This window comes from Podarcis liolepis (assembly GCF_965112155.1).
Source record: "Podarcis liolepis genome assembly, chromosome: 8".
NCBI classification, from domain to species: Eukaryota; Metazoa; Chordata; class Lepidosauria; order Squamata; family Lacertidae; genus Podarcis; species Podarcis liolepis.
Genome location: NC_139560.1, coordinates 62585624 through 62604241, shown reverse-complemented (window position 1 = coordinate 62604241; position 18618 = coordinate 62585624). Strand labels below are relative to the sequence as shown.

The window sequence follows — 18618 nt, the reverse complement described above, 5'->3', positions numbered from 1 at the left end:
CGTGAGCTGTCCAAACCACAGAGCAAAACCCTATACAGCTTTCCACCTTGCTTTTATTTTTCAAGGACACATTTCCCACCCTTTCCAGTTCAAAAATAAATCACATTGTTCCCAGTGGTGCAGGGAATAATTGCCTGGATACAGGCACCGCTGTTAAGGGTTGATCACACAAGACCCAAGATTATTGAGCTCTGTAATAATAACAGCATATGGAACTTAGTTCAAAGTCCTGGAACAGTGGGACTTGGCAGATGCAGGATGAGAGGACAATGCCTCTTTCTTATAGATAGACAGATGTATCAGAAAGAAGGAAGTGGTGGAGTTTCCCAATAATCTTGTCCTGGGGCTATTTAATGTAATTTATTTGTGCGTGATCTGGAATTGAGGGTAAGCAGTGAGGTAGCCAGGATGAAAACTCAAGGAGGTAAAATAAAAAAATTCCTTCCAGTAGCACCTTAAAGACCAACTAAGTTAGTTTTTGGTATGAGCTTTCGTGTGCATGCACACTTCTTCAGATACACATGGAGGTACAGATACTCAAGGAGGTAAAGCGCTCCAAAAGAATCTCACCAAATCTATGCCTGCAGGTGAGAAAAGGGAAAATGAAAGTGAATGTAAGTAGGTGTAAAATGATGCATATCTGGGTCAACCACACACACAGCTTTCCATATGCGCTTATGGGATCTGAGCTGGCTGTGATTAACAGCACCACAGGTATGTCTGGAATGCCTGCCAGTGGCTGTTAACATGAAAACTAACAGTGAAGCGATATGCCTATCTATTTAGAAGTAAGCTTCATTGAGTTAGGTATTGCCACCTAAATGTTAGAGCCTCCATGCCTCTCAAAACCAGTTGCTGGGTAACTTACAATGGCGATGAGCTGTTGCCTCCACATTTTACATTTTTGGGCTTCCCTGGTGCATCTCCTTCAGAGCAAAGGTTAAGCTTAGCACGAGAAAACCATGAGTAAGGAGAGGGTGGCATGATAGAGATGTGTAAAATTATGCGGAATGTGGAGAAAGCAGACAAACTTATTTCCTCCATCTTTCATAATGCAATAACTTGGGTTGCTTCAAATTAAGCTAAGAGTTGGAAGATTCAGGGCAAACAAAAAGGAATCACTTTTTCCACACAAAACCAAGCTAAAATATGTGGTTCATGTGATTTTACTATTGAAAAAGTGAATCCGTTCCTTTTGGCAATTGAAAACCTTAATTCCATGACAAGTTTGTAGCAAATGAATGGGCTGTGATGTTCCTAGCAACTGACAAAGCTCTATGAAACATTGCGTTAAGAGTTGAAATCGAGAAATGATATAATACTGTGCTTGATGGCAGGACCTAGGGCTCAGAACAGGCATGCAAACTTGGACTCCAAGCATGTTGATTATGGAAAAGATAAACAAATAAACCTGATATTGTGTTAGGCTTAACATATTTTAACAACGTCAGAATATTTTCAATGTTGTCTCCCTTGGTTACCTCATGTGGTCAGAAGAATGTGTGCAGTATATATTCGTTATGGTCTTCTGGTTTGTGATGCATTTCATTGCAGTAGCTGCAGTGATTTGGGGTGTCACACAGAATGTGAGGCACTCTCCCAAATCTTGCTTCAAAGGGAAACTCCACTCAGAGGCTTCCTAGCTTCATTTGCAGTGCCTGCCATGCCTCTATGCTGGCTTCATGCTGCATTCTCAGTAGAGTGTTATCTTTGGGTACTGAACCAGATAGTAAATCACACTTTCCTTTGACTTATAGAATCATAGAACAGTACAGTTGGAAGGGATCATGAGGGTCATCTAGTCCAAACCCCAGTAATATATACACTCCCCCCTCCCCACTTGTAGGTTATATAGTGGGTAAGCTTTAGACATAAAATGTGTCGTGAGATGCAACATGAAGATGCAAATGTGGCTGGTCATTCCACCATTTTCTACAGACCCTCATTCACTCCCCCGCCCCCCAATTTCCCCCCTTTTCTTATTTATTGAATCAGTCTTATTGTAGCCCCCTCCCCCCTCCCCCAGTTTTCACTTTTCCTCTGAGAAAGATGTTTTCTTCATCTAACAGCCTGCTACCTTTGCTCTTTGGGTTGGGTACCACACAGTGGCCATACCAGCTCCCTGAAGGTATGGTAATAGCTAGTTAGTTGCCTCCTCTAACAAGCCCAGGCAGGTGAATTGGGCCTGTGGAGCAGGGTGGTTGCTATTATTGTCCATGCATCCTAGACATTTGGCACAGAGGGAATTCTCAGTGCCCTTGCCTTTTCTTCCTTTCAGATCTCTGGTTTCTCTTATTAATGTTGCTTCCCGAAAGAAATAAAATTGCAGAAGCTTTGTTCTCCTGTGTGTGTGTGTGTGTGTGTGTGTGTACGCACGCAATTTGAATTTGCAAACTATTTTCCAAAGAAATATAATAGAACTTGAAAGAGGGGGACCCACCTCCAGTACATAAAGAAGGTTATTAGATGTCAGTGTCTTAATGCATTTCTGATAACTCAAAGGGATGTATCTGACTCGCCCACACTCACAGCTGACCTAATGAAATCAATAGTCTTAAGTTAATTGCATTTGATTTAAATCCATTCATTTCAGCGGGTCTACTCTGTGTATGTCTTGAATATAACTCAGTACAGGAGATTCCTGCAAAAGAAATACTGTATTTTGCCAAGAAACCTCTGTAGGTGCTCTGGCCAGCTGATGATCTTGGAACATAAGAACCTCTACTGGATCAGGCCAATGGCCGAACTGGTTCTGTTCTTCTTCTTGTTGTTGTTTAGTTGTTTAGTCGTGTCCCACTCTTCGTGACCCCATGGACCAGAGCATGCCAGGCACTCCTGTCTTCCGCAGTTTGGTCAAACTCATGCTGGTAGCTTCGAGAACACTGTCCAGGCATCTCGTCCTCTGTCGTCCCTTTCGCCTTGTGCCCTCCATCTTTCCAAACATCAGGGTCTGTTCTTGTAGTGGTCAACTAAATGCTTGTGGGAAGCACATAAGCAGAGCCTGAGCCACAAGAGCACTTCCTCGACCTCAGCCCCCAGCAACTGATATTCAGAGGTATAGTGCTTCTGATAGTGGAGGTGCAACATGATCATCATGGCTAGTAGCCACTGATAGTCTTATCCTCCATGAATTTGTCTGATTTTCTAAATCAACCAAGTTGGTGGCCTTCACTGCCCCCTGTGGGAGTGAGTTCCACCATTTAACAGTGTGCATTGCTGAAGAATATCAACAATGGCCTTCATGGTGGAACTGGATGATTGCTGTACTGGGTGCTGAAGCTTTCAAAAGGCACAGATTGCAGAATTATCTCATAAATCTGTTCGCTGGACTAAAAGGGCTACTATGAATGTTCTGTAAACCTTGGGAACTCACAAATCAGGTTGTTCTGTGGTTCTGTGGCATGGAACATGTTGCTTTTCTGATGTTGTTAAATTCCATCTCCCATGAGATGGGGAAGCTGTAGCCCTTCAGTGCAGCCAATGGTCAAAGATGATGGGAGTAGGGGGCCCAGGAGCATCCGGGGGACCATCAGTCCCCATCCCTGGCAGTCTGCAGAACATGAGACTCCTAATCTCAGGGTCGTGGGTTTGAGCCCTATCTTGGGCAAAAAAAAACCTGCATTGCAGGGGGTTGGACGAGATGACCCACGTGGTCCCTTCCAACTCTGCAGCTCTATGATTCTATGATCAGCCAACCAATCCTTCTAGGAATGCCCATGATGAGCAGCCTGGTAAAGTAGCACAACCACCCTGGCTAAAGCACACAACAGCTTTGATGTATCACAACAGTACTTGCTGCTTGTTGTGTAATTCATTTTCTAAGAGCCCAGCCCTTTTCTTCCCAAACTACTTTTCCTGACCTTAAAACCTCCCCTGAGGGCACTCCTTTGTTAGGAGCTTTGCAAAGTGCTCATACTTGTCACCTGGGGTAAAGTAATGTTTCAACTATCTTTCAAATTATACCCTTTGGCAAAAAAAAGAAAAGAAAACCCACCTCCTTGGATCTTGTAAAGCTACACTGGCTGGAAAGACAGGTCAGCCCTCCTGGGAGCTTCTGTTTCGCCCTTTCCATTGCTCCGAGCTATTTCTCAATCTTCAAGAGTGAAACCTGAACAACAATGAAATGTCCAGATATTTACATGCCCTTTCATCCATTTCCTGGGGGGCAAATGAGCCAAAGAAAAGGAAGCAAGGATCTTAGGCATAATCTTGGGGTGGGGTGAGGGGACAAAGTGTTTGGATGCCAGAAGTTCATAAAAGATAGCATAAAATTGGTTTCACCATCATGAGATTTCCAAAGATGCTGGCCTGAGGGTTATAGTTGGGGGGGGGGTGTCCCAAGTAGTACTCACCTGAACCCCCCCCCCCCAAAAAAAAAAATTCCATTGGACTGCTGCTATTATTAGTTTATCTGCAGTGACTTTGATCCAAGATAAGGTTCTCATATTTTTCTTGGGCTCCGGCAGTCTCCTATACACAAACTCCAGAAAAAGCCTCATGAACAATAAATATACATACATACACATTTGATGCATTTCCATAGTTAAAACCATGCTCAAAGCAGCTTACAACATGAAAAAGAAACCAGAATTACAAAAGTTGAGAGAAACAATAAATAAAACACATCAAAAAGCACACAACCAAATTGAACAGTTCCAAGATAAATCATAGTAAGATAGCCAAGAAGATGGTCTCTGGCCTCTTCAGCAGCCTTAGCGTTTGTAGCTGGAGTCAGTCAGGGCCCCTCCCTCCCAGACCAGGCGGGGGAAAGCCTGCAAGGCAGGGGGGAGGCAAGGTCTTCCAGGACTCACAGCCAATATGGAATCATCCAAAACAAGGCTGTGATCCTAAGCTAAGTTGACTGAAGGAAGTACATAGAGCATTTCTGTCCTTTCCTTCTGCCACTCTCCGTACCCACATTCGCCAAGGCTGTGCCAAAGTGACTGCTGCTTCCAGGATGTCCGGGAAGCCACAGGCTCCCCAGCCTAGCATGAAACCCAGTGCGGTGGGGTGACTTGCTGGAGACACTTCTCAGGGGCCCTTCATGCAGCTTTGCATGCAACTATCAACCTAGCAGGTTGATAGACTAGCTAATAACCTGGGATTATTATTTTTTATCCCTCTTGCTTGAAAACTGGCACCACAATGCCAGTCTTCCAAACTCAGTAGGCTATTCCTTTTCCATTGATTGTGGCGAGTAATGCCACAAGACCAGAATGCCACCAGTTAAGGTTTGTTGTAGGGATTTGTTGCCCCCAAGAACCTTGGAGCTACTTACCATTTTTAATGAGATTCCGTTTCATTGGGGGAACAAAGGAAGCCAGCTAAGTATATCATCTAAGAACCAGTTCAGTATATATATCTGTGGTATTTGGAAGCTTAGCTGCTGAGCAATGTCCTTGAAACATGCTGGGAATTGTTATTGTGATCAGCCGACACTGAGAGTCAGGAAAGAAGCCCATCTGCTTCTACCATAGGAAGGAAGTGGAATTAGGGAGTTGAGAGTAAGTGCCATTTATTGAGCATAATTTGCTGTTTCAGGTTTGTTGCAGAATGTTGTGCGTTGATTCTACTATTGCGTTGCAAATAATCTTATGCATGCCGTGTCTACTGTTACCTTAGTGTTTTTCCTCTACCCCAGAGATGGGTAAACAAGCAGATCAGAATCTGCTGGTAGATGTTTGTGTGATCTGTAGTAGATAGCCCTGGCTTTCTGACTCCCAGTTGCTTAACAACAGGAAGTAAAATATGCAAGTTAAAAAACAAAATTATCTGGGAGGAATTCAACATCATTATATGGCTAGCGGTGCATTTAGGGCAGTGCGACTGGTTCCCCTGCACTGGGCGCCAAGCCTAGGGGGTGCTGCAGGACATTGCAACTATAACGTAGTGAATTGAGCAGAACAGAAGATGAGAAGTGGGGGGTGCTGAATTTTGGGCCCACACAGAGCACTGCTGAAATTTGAAAGATCAAAATCTGCCTCTGCTATGGCCATTGTTCCACCAGTGCAAACATTTCAGTTTGCCAGGTGGAAGGGTCACCCATCTCTTGTCTCCCCCTTGCACTGTTTTTTTAGGGGGGTTCTCCCACCCACCTACCGAACCAATTTTGGGGGCACAAGGACAGGGGTAAGCAGCTCTGCATTACTAGAAGTCTTTGTGTGGGCTTCTGTTAGCAAGGCTCATTTGCCGAATCTTTCCCTCTGTGTTGTTCACCTATAACAGGCTCCCTCAACCTTGGCCCTCCAGATGTTTTTGAGACTACAATTCCCATCATCCCTGACCACTGGTCCTGCTAGCTAGGGATCATGGGAGTTGTAGGCCAAAACCATCTGGAGGGCCGAGATTGAGGAAGCCTGACCTATAACATATTCATATTCATTGGTTCCCTTTTACCATATCTTAGTGCAACCCTGTGGGGTAGTTTTAGAGGTTTGTGCTTAGAATCCTTAATCTGCAGTAACTCAATACATATATACACCTGGAGTATTTGGGCTACAGTAGGTAAGGCTCCCATGCTCCAAAAGCACCGTTTTGCATTGTTCTGCAGCTGCTATTTTGCACCGGCTCTGATTGTTGGACCTTTGGGCCATAGTAAAAATGAAGTAGATGCCACAAATTTCACCTTTGCTGTACTCCATTCATGCCTGTGTACAGTGCAACCAGTTCTGTTGACTCTCAGCATTTCTTCCAAAAGTTGGTATTGGGTCCAGGAACACAAACATTCCTCATGGCATTTGCAGGACGTATCATAAGCAGCACATGCAGACTGACCGGAGATAGTATTTCCTCCAGGCTCGTTCTTGTGCATGGACATTCAACTTTGTTTTACTGCAGGGTTCACAGGTCGACAGGAAAACCATACCTCCCTTTGTGATGCAGAAACTATTTATACAGCTGGAGATTTTGGAAATAACTTTTAGAGATCAGGATATGTGTGTTGTTTTTAACACAACCTGGCTCGGGCAAAAGCCAGAGGCTTCCAAATAAAAACCTTTGCCTCTGAAGAAACTGAGATGAATGAGGATCTCCAACAGGGTGGCACAACAGTGTTCACTTCTTCAAGAGCGAACCACCTCATTTTAAGAATAAGACTTATCTTTCTCTTGTGTTCTCTCTTCAACAAACAGGTGTCCCCGGCTCCATGCCAGATGGTAGATGGGAAGGTGACCTGAGAGCTGTCAAGTGGAGCAATGATGAAACCAAACATGGAGGATGTCACGGTAAAGAACACGTAGTTTTGGCATTTTGTTTCAGTCAACTGCAGGAAGCTTGATTCTCCCCAGTGATTTTTTTCCCAAAACCATTGTTAACATCCATAAAGTAGGAAAGATAAAGATCCAGTTAGCAAGGTAATAGGGTAAAATGGGACTTTGTTTTTAGTAGACCTACATAAGGCCGCTCAGCTGTCTCACGTACAGAACCCTTGCTCGGTTGACTATATCTGGGAACAAATCTGTAGGAGTTGGGACTGTAAAGAAAAAGAAAAGGAGAAGAAAAATCAGATGCACAGAGGTGGAGGAAAGGGAAGAGTAGGAGCCAGAAAGAGTGGCATATTGAGAGGAGGGGCAGAAGGAAGGAAGGAGTAAAGAACAGGAGAAAAACAAATATGTAATGAGCAGAAAACTATTGACAAAATAGAAAAGAAGAGGAGCTAGAAAAAAAATAGAAGGGAAGGCACACAAAACAATGGTTTTGAACTGCAGCCATAGTGAACAAGCTTAGAGGAAATGACAACAAGGAGGGTGCAGCAGCCAGAATTTTCCCAGAAAGGGAACTGCCTGCTACTCCCTTCCCTCAGTAGTGGTGCATTGTCATTTTGCTCAGCCGCCGGGGATGGAGCCACCAGCCAGCGTGGGAGGAAGGGGGCTGCTTGGGGACAGGGATCCAGGGTGTGGTCGTTCCACCCCTCCTGAACGTCACACCTGAAGCAAACTGCCTCCCTTTGATTCCAGACAGGGCAGTCTCCTAATTCTGCTTCCTTTCTTTATTGCTCTTTTGTTTATTTCTCTATAGCTTTGTGTACTTTGCTCATCCAGCCATGTAGCACTCATCTCCTTGAATCTGAAAGGAAAACAAAGACGGGAATGTGGTTTTGCTACACAGCAGAGATTTCCCTCTTGCAACACAGCTCTCGCTACTATGTGGTCACATTAAATGTTTCCATTGGTGATACACTGAGAATGCTCCACTAGCGCCCCCCCCCCCTTTTAGTAATATGTTAAAATGCCTGGAAATTACATAAAATATTTACACACATAGAATCATACAATTACAATTACACACACAGAATCATAGAAGTGTAGTGTTGGAAGGGACCCTGAGGGTCATCTATCTCAACCCCCTACAATGCAGGAATCTCAACTAAATCATTCATGGCTGATGACCACCCAGCCTCTGCTTAAAAACATAAAAGGAAGCAGCTGGGATTCTGTTTCACTGACAAACAACTCTTACTGTCAGAAAGTTCTTCCTGATACAGTGGTACCTCGGGTTAAGAACTTAATTCATTCCGGAGGTCTGTTCTTAACCTAAAACTGTTCTTAACCTGAAGCACCACTTTAGCTAATGGGGCCTCCTGCTGTTGCCATGCCGCTGGAGCACGATTTCTGTTCTCCTCCTGAAGCAAAGTTCTTAACCCGAGGTACTATTTCTGGGTTAGCGGAGTCTGTAACCTGAAGTGTCTGTAACCTGAAGCGTATGTAACCCGAGGTACCACTGTATTTAGTTGGAATTTCCTTCCTTGTAACTTGAAGTCATTGGTTCGGGTCTAGCCTCCAGACGATGAGAAAACAAGCTTGCTCCATCTTTCATGTGACAGCCCTTTAGATATTGAATATGGCTATCATATCTCCTCTCAGTCTCCTCTTTTCCAGGCTAAACATACCCAACTCCCTCAACCTTTCCTCATAATGCTTGGTTTCCACACCCTTAATCATCTTGGTTGCCCTCCTCTGCACACATTCCAGCCTGTCAATATCCTCCTTAAATTGTGGCAGCCAGAACTGGACACAGGAGTGGTCTGACCAACTTAAGGTCTTGGGCACAGGCATGCATTCCAGGCCCTTCCTGTCTTGTCCACCAAAAAAGAAGAAAAGTTTTTGTGTGTGATTGTTTTTTTTCTTCCCCTATTCCTTGGCAGGTCGTTATGTCAGAGCCATTTGTATCTATGGAACTGGTGATCTGAAGTGGCTGCTGAAATCCAAAAGCCTTTTTGCTAACAAGTTTGAACTGGAAACATACCCACCAACCGTGGAATGCCTGGAGTTGAGTGTTAGGGAGAGAACACTCAATCAGAGTGAGATACCGGTGGAACAAAGTTGGTACCTATAGGAAAAGATACCTTTTAAGTTGATGAACAGAAACAGTCATGGAAAGCCAGCATTTTGGCTGGACCATTCATCGCACCTTGAAGCTGCGCTTCTTCAGGATACTCAATACGAGCCGTTTTTATAACACTTTGAACACCTTTGCACTAAGGCTGAAACAAGATTTCAGGGCAATCAATATATTAGCTGAGCTTCCTTGATATTTTAAAGATTTTGGAACAGGGTTATTCACCCTGCCCAGAAAAAAAACACTCAGGTATTATTTATTAATACTTTGGGAACTGGTTTGTATTAACCAAGAGAAAGACAGTGACTTCAGATTTCAAGCTGGTCATGTTAGAGCTTGCCCTTTGTTACAGTCAGGTCTCACTAAGTGATGGTTCAGGTCAGTGAATTAAAATTGACTACATCTCCTCAGCTTCAGCTTTCAACTCGTTAGCTGGGCAACTTGTGCCAGCTTCTGCTGTCCTACATACAAGCATTGTACTTGATACTGAATTGACCTCTGCCAACAATTTAGAAACCTGGTTCCTGGACCTCCAGGATTCTCTCAGTAGAAGGAGAACCCCACACCCAACCCCACAAATGTTAACTGAGTTTTATCTCCCCTCTTTAACCCAGGAAGTATTGCATGTATGGCAGGGTAGTGTGGGAAGTCTGAATCACAGCCCCAGAGGGTTAAGTAGGAGAGTGAAATAGAAACTCAGAGATGGGAGGGCAAATGTTTCTATTGGACCAGTTGCCTGTTTACACTTGCCATATTTGGCTTGACTGTTAATTGATCCCAGAAATAAAAAAGAAAGGGGCTATCAGTGGTGTTCAGGACCTAGTTCATTAGGCCCAACTCTCTTTGTGGCAAGGAACTGTTGCTTGGGAGAAACGAGACTGCTTTATTCAGAGGAAATGAGCCTAAGCACTATTGCACACATTCTGATAAAGTTAAGCCAGATCTGTATCTAGCCAGGGTTTTTTTTGTCCCAGGTGAAGCCTCCAGGGGGGCACCATTGAGAATCCCAGCCTGTGTATGTGTGTACACAAATGCGCGTGGGAGGTGGGATGCAAACTGGGTCTTTGACTCTGGTGAAATAAAGTCTAGTTTCACCTCTGGTTAAGCAGAAGTCATTTCCACTTCTGAAAACATTTCTGCCCACAATCTAAATCTCCCAACTTCTGGGATTTAGAGAGAAGACAGAAAAGGTGATTAAGAAGTGCTTAAAAGCATTGGGGAGAAAGCTAAATAGCCCAGAGACATTTCTCTCTCCAGATGTTAATATTATAAGATTACACACACACACACACACACACACACACACACACACACATTTTGTGCATGATTCCAAACTTCTCCCCATAAAAATGCAGAAGGGAGTGGTGGTTGGAATCTTGCACAAAATGTTTTATCCATCCCAATGTCCACCAGCTCTTCTGAATGCTTGAAAAAGGTGTGTTAACATTTGGGGTTGATGGATTTGTTAATAAAATATCCACTTTGAAAACAGCCCTTCAACTTGTGATACAATTTTAGTTAAGCTCTTGCTGTGAAACATAACCTGTCTCAGATATGATCCATTGACTGCTGCATTTTTAACTGAATCGTATGTTTTCCTACTAAGGAAGCACATTTGCACATACCAAGGATTGGAGGCTACTCACTGTAAAATAATAATAATAATAAAGTTGATTGGTTTCTTGTTAATTTTTAAAAGCAACCCTCACCAAACTGACAAGTTGCAGGTATAACTCAGTGTCTCCATGCTATGAAAAGTGTTACCTGCTAATTTCTACCAAATTGCTTTAAAATGCAAAGACCACTGTATGAATTGGTGGCAGAAGCTTGGGCCAGCTGTAGTAACAACTTTCAGGACACGGAATTCACCATTTGCATGGTATTGACCATGCCATAGGGGCTACAAACAGAAAGCGCATGGGTGCCAGAAAATCCAAAGGTTCTAATCTTCTGATTATTTTGAATATTTTAAAAACAACATGAGGTAGGATAGGTTATCAACACTTTGGGAACAATGGGCATATTTGGAATGCTGAGAAAGACTGGCTGCTGTGGGCGCCAGTCACAAATGGCTACCATGGAGGTTACGATCCTCAGAGGAAGGGCTGTATAGAAATTTAATAAACATATAATAATAATAATTTATTATTTATACCCTGCCCATCTGGCTGAGTTTCCCCAGTCACTCTGGGCTGCTCCCAGTCGAGTGTTAAAAACAATACAGCATTAAATATTTAAAACTTCCCTAAAAAGGGCTGCCTTCAGGTGTCGTCTAAACATCAGATAGTTGTTTATTTCCTTGACATCTGATGGGAGGGTGTTCCACAGGTGCCACTACCAAGAAGGCCCTCTGCCTGGTTCCCTGTCACCTCACTTCTCGCAATGAGGGAACCGCCAGAAGGCCCTCGGCGCTGGATCAAACAAATAGCAGACCAAGCTGTTTGCTAAGTGCTGCATATCAGGAATGTTGGGTGTACCTTGTGGAATCTCAGTCACAGAAAACAGCCATTTAGTAGAGTTGACTTTACTAGGTTATCACCAACATACTCGTAAGGTTATCAGTGCATAGACAAACAGTAGTTAGGCTATCTGTCAAGCAGATAGGGCCACTAGATGAAGCTGGTGGCCACTGAGGCCACCTGAGCCTCAAGCAAAGGTTCCAGAAGTAGTCCCAAGCTATGTACCTGCTCCTTCAGAGGGAGCATAACCCCATCAGGAGCAGTTGTTACAAGTAGTCCTCTCTCTCTGACCCCAGAGAGGGTTCTTTGCTTCAAAGTCCTTGCTCTGTTAGTCCACAGCCAAGTCCTTAGTTCATTGGCTTGCAAAGCTCTGCAACAGATAAAGAGGTTTCAAATTCTGAAGTCTGGCAATATCCCAACTTCTTCCTCAGATGTTCTCTTCGAAAAATCCGAACTTGAATCTACAACCCCAACAGAAAGCTTTCAACAATTCATGCGCTCTCCTCCCACAACCCACACAGTATACATGAAGTTACACACAACCCACCCTTGTATACATGAAGTTACTTGCCAAATCTGCCCAATAGCACACATAAAGAGAGTTGCAAGGTGCCTGCAGGTGCATTATGGGTGGTTGAGTTGTGTCTGCTGACTTATGGAGAATTAGCCCATTAACTGCATTACAAGGGACACTAAGCAGTGTTGCTAGGCTATAGAATGAATGCTGAAATGCACATTATACAAATGAGATACTCCCAGGTGTTCCTGTCATCCTTTAAATAAATAAAAGGTACAGAGAAACATATGAACCAGAACTGACCTTTGACCAATCTCCCACACCCCCCCCCCATTCTTGAGGATGTGTGCATTGCAGCTAATTTTGACCTTTCTCAAGGCCAGATATGTAGAGGCGAATCTTTTCATAGCATGCTTAAAATAAAATTAAAAGTAGTGGAAACAGATTCTGCTGCCTAATTTGTGTGCATCAAGCTGTTGTTAAAAGGCACAGCAGACCCAAAGCTGCAACTGGAAATCAAGCAGTTGTTCACCATTAAAAAAAAAAAAGGATTATCAACTGCGTATTTTCCACACTGGCTTGTTTACTCCTATAAGTTCTGTCTAGGCAAAAATGATATCTGATAACAAGGAAGTGTAAAATAGAGACACCATTATTGTTTTGCATCGTTTGCCTTTTGAACAGCAAAAAGTTCATGAGTTTCCATCAACAGTTTTAAGGTCATGTCTTATCACTGGCATTTCTAAGCTGCTCTATGAGCCTTTTGAGTGAGTGAGCAGGAAATTAAATGAAAAAATAACAATGCACGGCTAAATCATAAAACCTGTTTAGTTAGAATTACAAACGCTCTCAGCTCAGCAAAGCTTTCTTCCTAGTGAGCAGGGTTAGGATTGCAGCTTGAATCTGTGCAGGTTACTCAAGAGCCAGCCGCGCTTTGCTCAGTGGAAATTACTTCAAAGTTGGTGTGTTCAGGATTGCAGCTTTGGAGTCCCGTTGACTTCTGCAAGGCTGATATTCTATCTGCAAAGGCTACAGGTGCCTTTCCTTAGGATCGCAACCTAAACAGGCAATGAGAATTCATGTTGTGGGGTGGGGGAATTACATGGTCAGTTCAGAACTCTTAAAATGACCTCTTTCCTCACACATATCACTATAATCAGAATAAATATATACAGGCAGAGTGGGTAGGTGTCATTCTCCAACCAATCTTTTCCCTCTTTTGTATACTTCATTCTAGGGACCCCTGTATGTTTTTGTGCAATGGAAATTAATAAAACATGTTATTCAGATGCATTCCATGATAACGGATTACTAGAAGAAACATGAACTTCCTTCCCCACACTCTTTTAAATCCGTTAATTACATGTTTGTTCAGTTGCATTTATTGTATTTTAATGATCTGCTGGAAGCCGCCCAGAGTGGCTGAGGAAACCAAGCCAGACGGGTAGCGTATAAATAATAAATTATTGTTGTCATTTATATTTATGCAGATGTATTTATATAGTTCCCTGACCTTTTCCTGACACAGTTCTGATCTTTGTGAAGAGTTCATATGTAATAATAATATTAACAACAGCTTCACACAACACCCTCCCTTTAAAATAATACACTGATCAAATCAGCTCCGCACATTTAAAGCACAAGGCTATCTCCAAAGAATCCAGGGACCTGTAGTTTACCCCTCACAGAGCTACCATCCCTAGCACCCTTAACAAACTACATTTCCCAGGATTCTTTGGGGGGAAACATTGTGTTTTCAATACATGGTCTGGATGTGACCAGGGTTAATTTCATGCCACCACTTAAGTAGGAAAGCCACTTCAGATTATTGTGTGCTCTGTTGTCACAGAGTGTGCCAGTGAGTAAAATCACACCATTCAATGTTGGACTTAACTCTTTATTAACAAAAACATGATCTCCACAGACCTGGCTGAAGGTCAGGTATAATGAGCACAGCAGCTCATTCCTTGTGGGTCTTACTCCATGAAATCAGTTGCTGAGACTAAGGTCCCTGCCTCCCCACAGCTGTCTATGTTACCTCCTCTCCAAGGTGTTTTCCAAACAATCGGAGACTGTGCCTGCATGCAGCCAATCTCTTTATCCTTTTCATGCCTCTCCTGATTCTGGGAGATGGGCAGGAGGAGCTTGTCACAGCAGGAGTCAGGAAGCGGAGACACCTGTGACTCTCCACCAGCCTGACTCATCTCTGTCTCTTGACCTTCCTCATCCCAGTCGCCAGCTTCAGCTTCTGATTCTTGACTTCTTTCTGCCACAGACTCTCCCAGCTCACCAAGCCCTTCCGCTTCCGACACCTACTCTTTCCAGTCTTCTCCCTCTGACCACTTATTGTTATCCCATCCCACCCCCCAGACTCTAAGCCTTCTTCCCTTGGTTGGTTTCCCAACCTGGTTCCTCCCACCATTCCTTTGCATCCAACCAGCCCGTGACAATTGTCCACACATAGTACACACAACACACACTTTCCCACATATGTGATTAGGGCTGCTACTAATTCTACCTCAGTAGCTGTGCCTAACAACAGCTTGAGCCATAGAAATAAGCAAAGGAGGCATTTCATCTCTCATGACAATGTGGTAGTGAAAGGATTGGGTTGGGGAGATTTCCACTGAGCCACAAACTGGACTGACTCAAGAAATTTTGCTGACTGAGACTGCAAGACAGGGTACCCCTTCCCCCTCATAAGACTAGTCAAGTTACTTTGGAACTTGAAGGCAGAAAATCACACAAATGCCTCTTTCTGGCAGCAAAAATAGTCATAAATCAAAACTATCCATTTGCTGCCTTTCTCTTGCCTCACTCTGCCTAGTGGTAGGTCTATCCCTATCCACAAAGGCTTACTGGGCAACTCGAGGCAGTCACTGTTTCTCAATCTAATCCACCTCACAGTGTTGTTGTGAATATAAAGGTGATGTATCCCTTTACAGCAGCCTGGAATCTTGGAGGAAGTATGGGGACACAGAGCTGATAGGCGGGGTATGACATTTATCTTGTGAAATCTGAGAATTGCTGCAAAACAACCCGCTGTGACAAAATCCAGTTGAAAAGGTGCTGAGCATTGTAACCTCCACCGACCTTAATGGTATTTCATGCAGCTTGCACCCAATCTTTTCTGCAAAGAGGCACAACAGGTAAAGTAGATGCTGACTGCAAGCAAAACGCCCGTGCACTATTACAAGCTGCATGTCATATGCCTATGATACTTTGCTTGAAAAGCTAGGGTTGTCCTCTTTCAAAAAGCAAAAACCTTTGCGAAACTTTCCTGTGAACAATGTTTTAAACTATGCTGGCAGAGCTGCCATATCTTTTCAACACCTGCGAAATACGTTGCCCCTTTGTTTATTCTCCATCTAACACCATGAAGCCCCAAAGGATTCCTCAGAGCACAAAAGATCCACTTTGCTTTGGAATCCTGGGTGTGTTTCTGTGATAGCTGCCATTGAGAATGCCTTCTGCCAGGCTGCTGCCACCAGCACCCTGAGCCTCTGAGGATGGAGGAACTACCAAGAGGGTCTCCTCTGCCTGTCTCAGCATCCTAGAGGGATGCTGTAGGGAAGGAGGCAGTCTTCCATATATTTGAGGCCCGATTTATTTAGGGCTTTAAACACCAACTTAAGCACCTTGAACTGGGCCCAGGAACAAACCGACAACCGATGCAGCTGTTTTAAAACAGTGGTGATACGAGATCTAAATGGAACCCTAGCTGTTAATTGGGCTGCTGCATTTCTGAACCAACTGATGTCTCCAAGTCATCTCCAAGGGCAGCCCCTTTTACAGAGTGTTGGAGTAATAATCCAACCTGGAAGTAACTGAAGCATGGAGTACAGTGGCCAGATCATCTCCGTCCAAAAGGGGTCTGCATCCAATCCATCACTGCCTCCATGCATGGATCTAACTAACACCTCAACCACCTCTCCTGATTCAGATGGAACAGAGAAAGAGCAGGGTGCCATCAGCTCCTGGAGGCTTCGTATAGTGGTTCCCAATTAGGGGTCCACGGCCCCACCCCTTGCCTCCCACCCCTATTTTTTGTCATTTTTGCATGGTAATATCACAAATTTTATGGTCTTTTTGTTTGTTTTTAGCATACTTAAAATCCTTTGCTTATTAGGGACTACCCCGCATTTTGTTCAAAAAATTGCTTTGTAGAGGTAATTGCCATAGAGTTATCAAAATTTTCAAAAGTATGGGGTCCGTGGCTTGGCTTTTGAAAAATAGGGGGTCCTCAGTGATTAGCTAATTGGGAACCACTGATATAGATGAGAAATGACACACGGGGGATAAGATTGAACCCTGTGAGACACCCCAAGACAACGCCCATGTTGCTGAATGGAAGCTTTCCATGATGACTACATTCTGGAATTGAGATACTTTCCCAACAATGTATGTGTGCACATTGAACTGTTTTTTTCTTTGACTTGTAAGTGTCATAGCTACAAGTTTTAGGCATTGTTTCTGTAACCGTGGGTGTGCCTTTATTTTGATTGTGTGCCCTGTACAGTATAATATTTCACAAGATAATAAATAACTCATGCTCAAGCTACACCCACCTGAAGGCAAATATGTCAGGTAAGGTTCCATGGAATGCCTTTAGACATTGTACACTTAGGTAAAAAGGTAAAAGGAAAAGAACCCCTGGATGGTTAAGTCCAGTCAAAGGTGACTATAGGGTTGCAGGACTCATCTCACTTTCAGGTCGAGGAAGCGGGCATTTGTCCACATACAGCTTTCTGGGTCATGTGGTCAGCATGACTAAACTGCTTCTGGCGCAACGGAACACCATGATGGACACCAGAGTGCACGGAAACGCCGTTTACCTTCCCGCCGCAACGGTACCTATTTATCTACTTGCACTGGTGTGCTTTCGAACTGCTAGGTTGGCAGGAGCTGAGACAAAGCAATGGGAGCTCACCCCGTCACAGGGATTCGAACCACCAACCTTCCAAATGGCAAGCCCAAGAGGCTTGGTGGTTTAGACCACAGCACCACCTGCGTCCCTGAGATTGTACATTCAATGATGTGCCATAACTTCAATCCCTCATTGACATCTGCTTCCACCTACATTGATTTTGCAGAAAACAACAAAACCAGAGGTTTTTTTTTTCTTTCTTTTCTTTTTAAAATCTGTCCCCCGCCCCCCCCCCAAGGCCTTCACATCTCTAAGTTAAGCCATGGCTTACTACTGCATAGCAGGGCAACAGAAGGATCTCTGGAGGAGTGCTGTGATCTCTCTGGGAGTGCACACATTTGCTGGTTCATGCTAAGTCATGGTTTGGCTAACTGTTATGTGCCAACCAGGTCTTAGGTGGCAATTCTATACAGTTACTTAGGCCCAAGTCCCATGGAACTCATTGGGGGCTTACTTCTAAAAAGGCATGTTTAGGACAGTGCTCTCAAGAACACCAAATATTCTAGCTTGCTCTACTCAAATAATTATTTGATATTAAGGAGTTAAAGGCAGAGGAGCTTATTCTGGCACTGAAAAGCAATTTCCTCCTATCCTTTTATAATCTGCAAACAAAGGATTGTTTTTCATGGCTCTGAGTTTATGAGGAGAGTTTGAGATTCCCACGCATGCATATCTAGTTGCATTTACAGTAGTTAAAGGTCCTCAGTTTGCAGTTGTAATTTGTTTTGTGGAAACAAGATAAGTGGGGCGAGGCTGAAATTGCTTTTGAATTGAGAAGCTTCATCCCTTGGCCTTCCAATGCCATTAAAACCCAAGAAGATAAACGCCAGTTCATTAGAGGTGGCTGTGGTGAAAAGCGTGCTCTCTGCATATGATCTGAAACACTCTTAACATTCCACTGAAATTTATAGAGAACCGAACCCTGGTATTCAAAGCAGTCTCTGCAGATGTGTGTGCAAAGGTAAAGAAAGAATGAAACCCAGCTTCAAAAGCCCTTCCTATTGGCCGATGAGTTGCAAATGACTGTGCGTGGTGGAGGTGTTTGCTAAAATGATTTCAAACTTTGCCATAAAGTCCCTCTCTCTCTCAGAGAATTAGACAAACACATTTTGATGGCCTGAACAAACCCCCAAACAAGTGCTGTCATATATTATTAGTGGTTGTTTTACAAGATCAGCCCTCAGATATAACATTTTCCTGGTAATAGGAATTGTAATTGATTGCATGTTTGGTTCCTATATTCTAATATATATATATATATATATATGCTTTCGTAGATTTTCACGGGTACAGGAATGCAGGTTTTGGTGTCTTCGGGTGTCTTCCCGTGTAAGAGTTGGGGTGTCTAGGCGACGTTTCGACGAGGTCTCACTCGTCAT

The 18618-nt window shown here is 43.7% G+C and overlaps 1 protein-coding gene across 8 annotated transcripts in view; it reads left to right on the top strand.

Annotated features, from left to right (window-relative positions):
- GCNT2 (glucosaminyl (N-acetyl) transferase 2 (I blood group)) overlaps positions 1-13793 on the top strand; it is a 46224-nt gene extending 32431 nt beyond the window's left edge. For 5 of the 8 annotated variants that reach the window (XM_083519472.1, XM_083519473.1, XM_083519474.1 and 2 more), the window contains 2 exons: positions 7131-7223; positions 9143-11025. In XM_083519472.1, the coding sequence (XP_083375598.1) occupies positions 7131-7223; positions 9143-9333 (284 nt within the window). In that variant the 3' untranslated portion in view covers positions 9334-11025. Of the gene's footprint in view, positions 1-7130; positions 7224-9142; positions 11026-11601 lie in introns of those variants that run through there. The other 3 variants (XR_014529612.1, XR_014529613.1, XR_014529614.1) reach the window with 2 other exon arrangements.
- The last annotated feature ends 4825 nt before the right edge of the window (positions 13794-18618 follow it).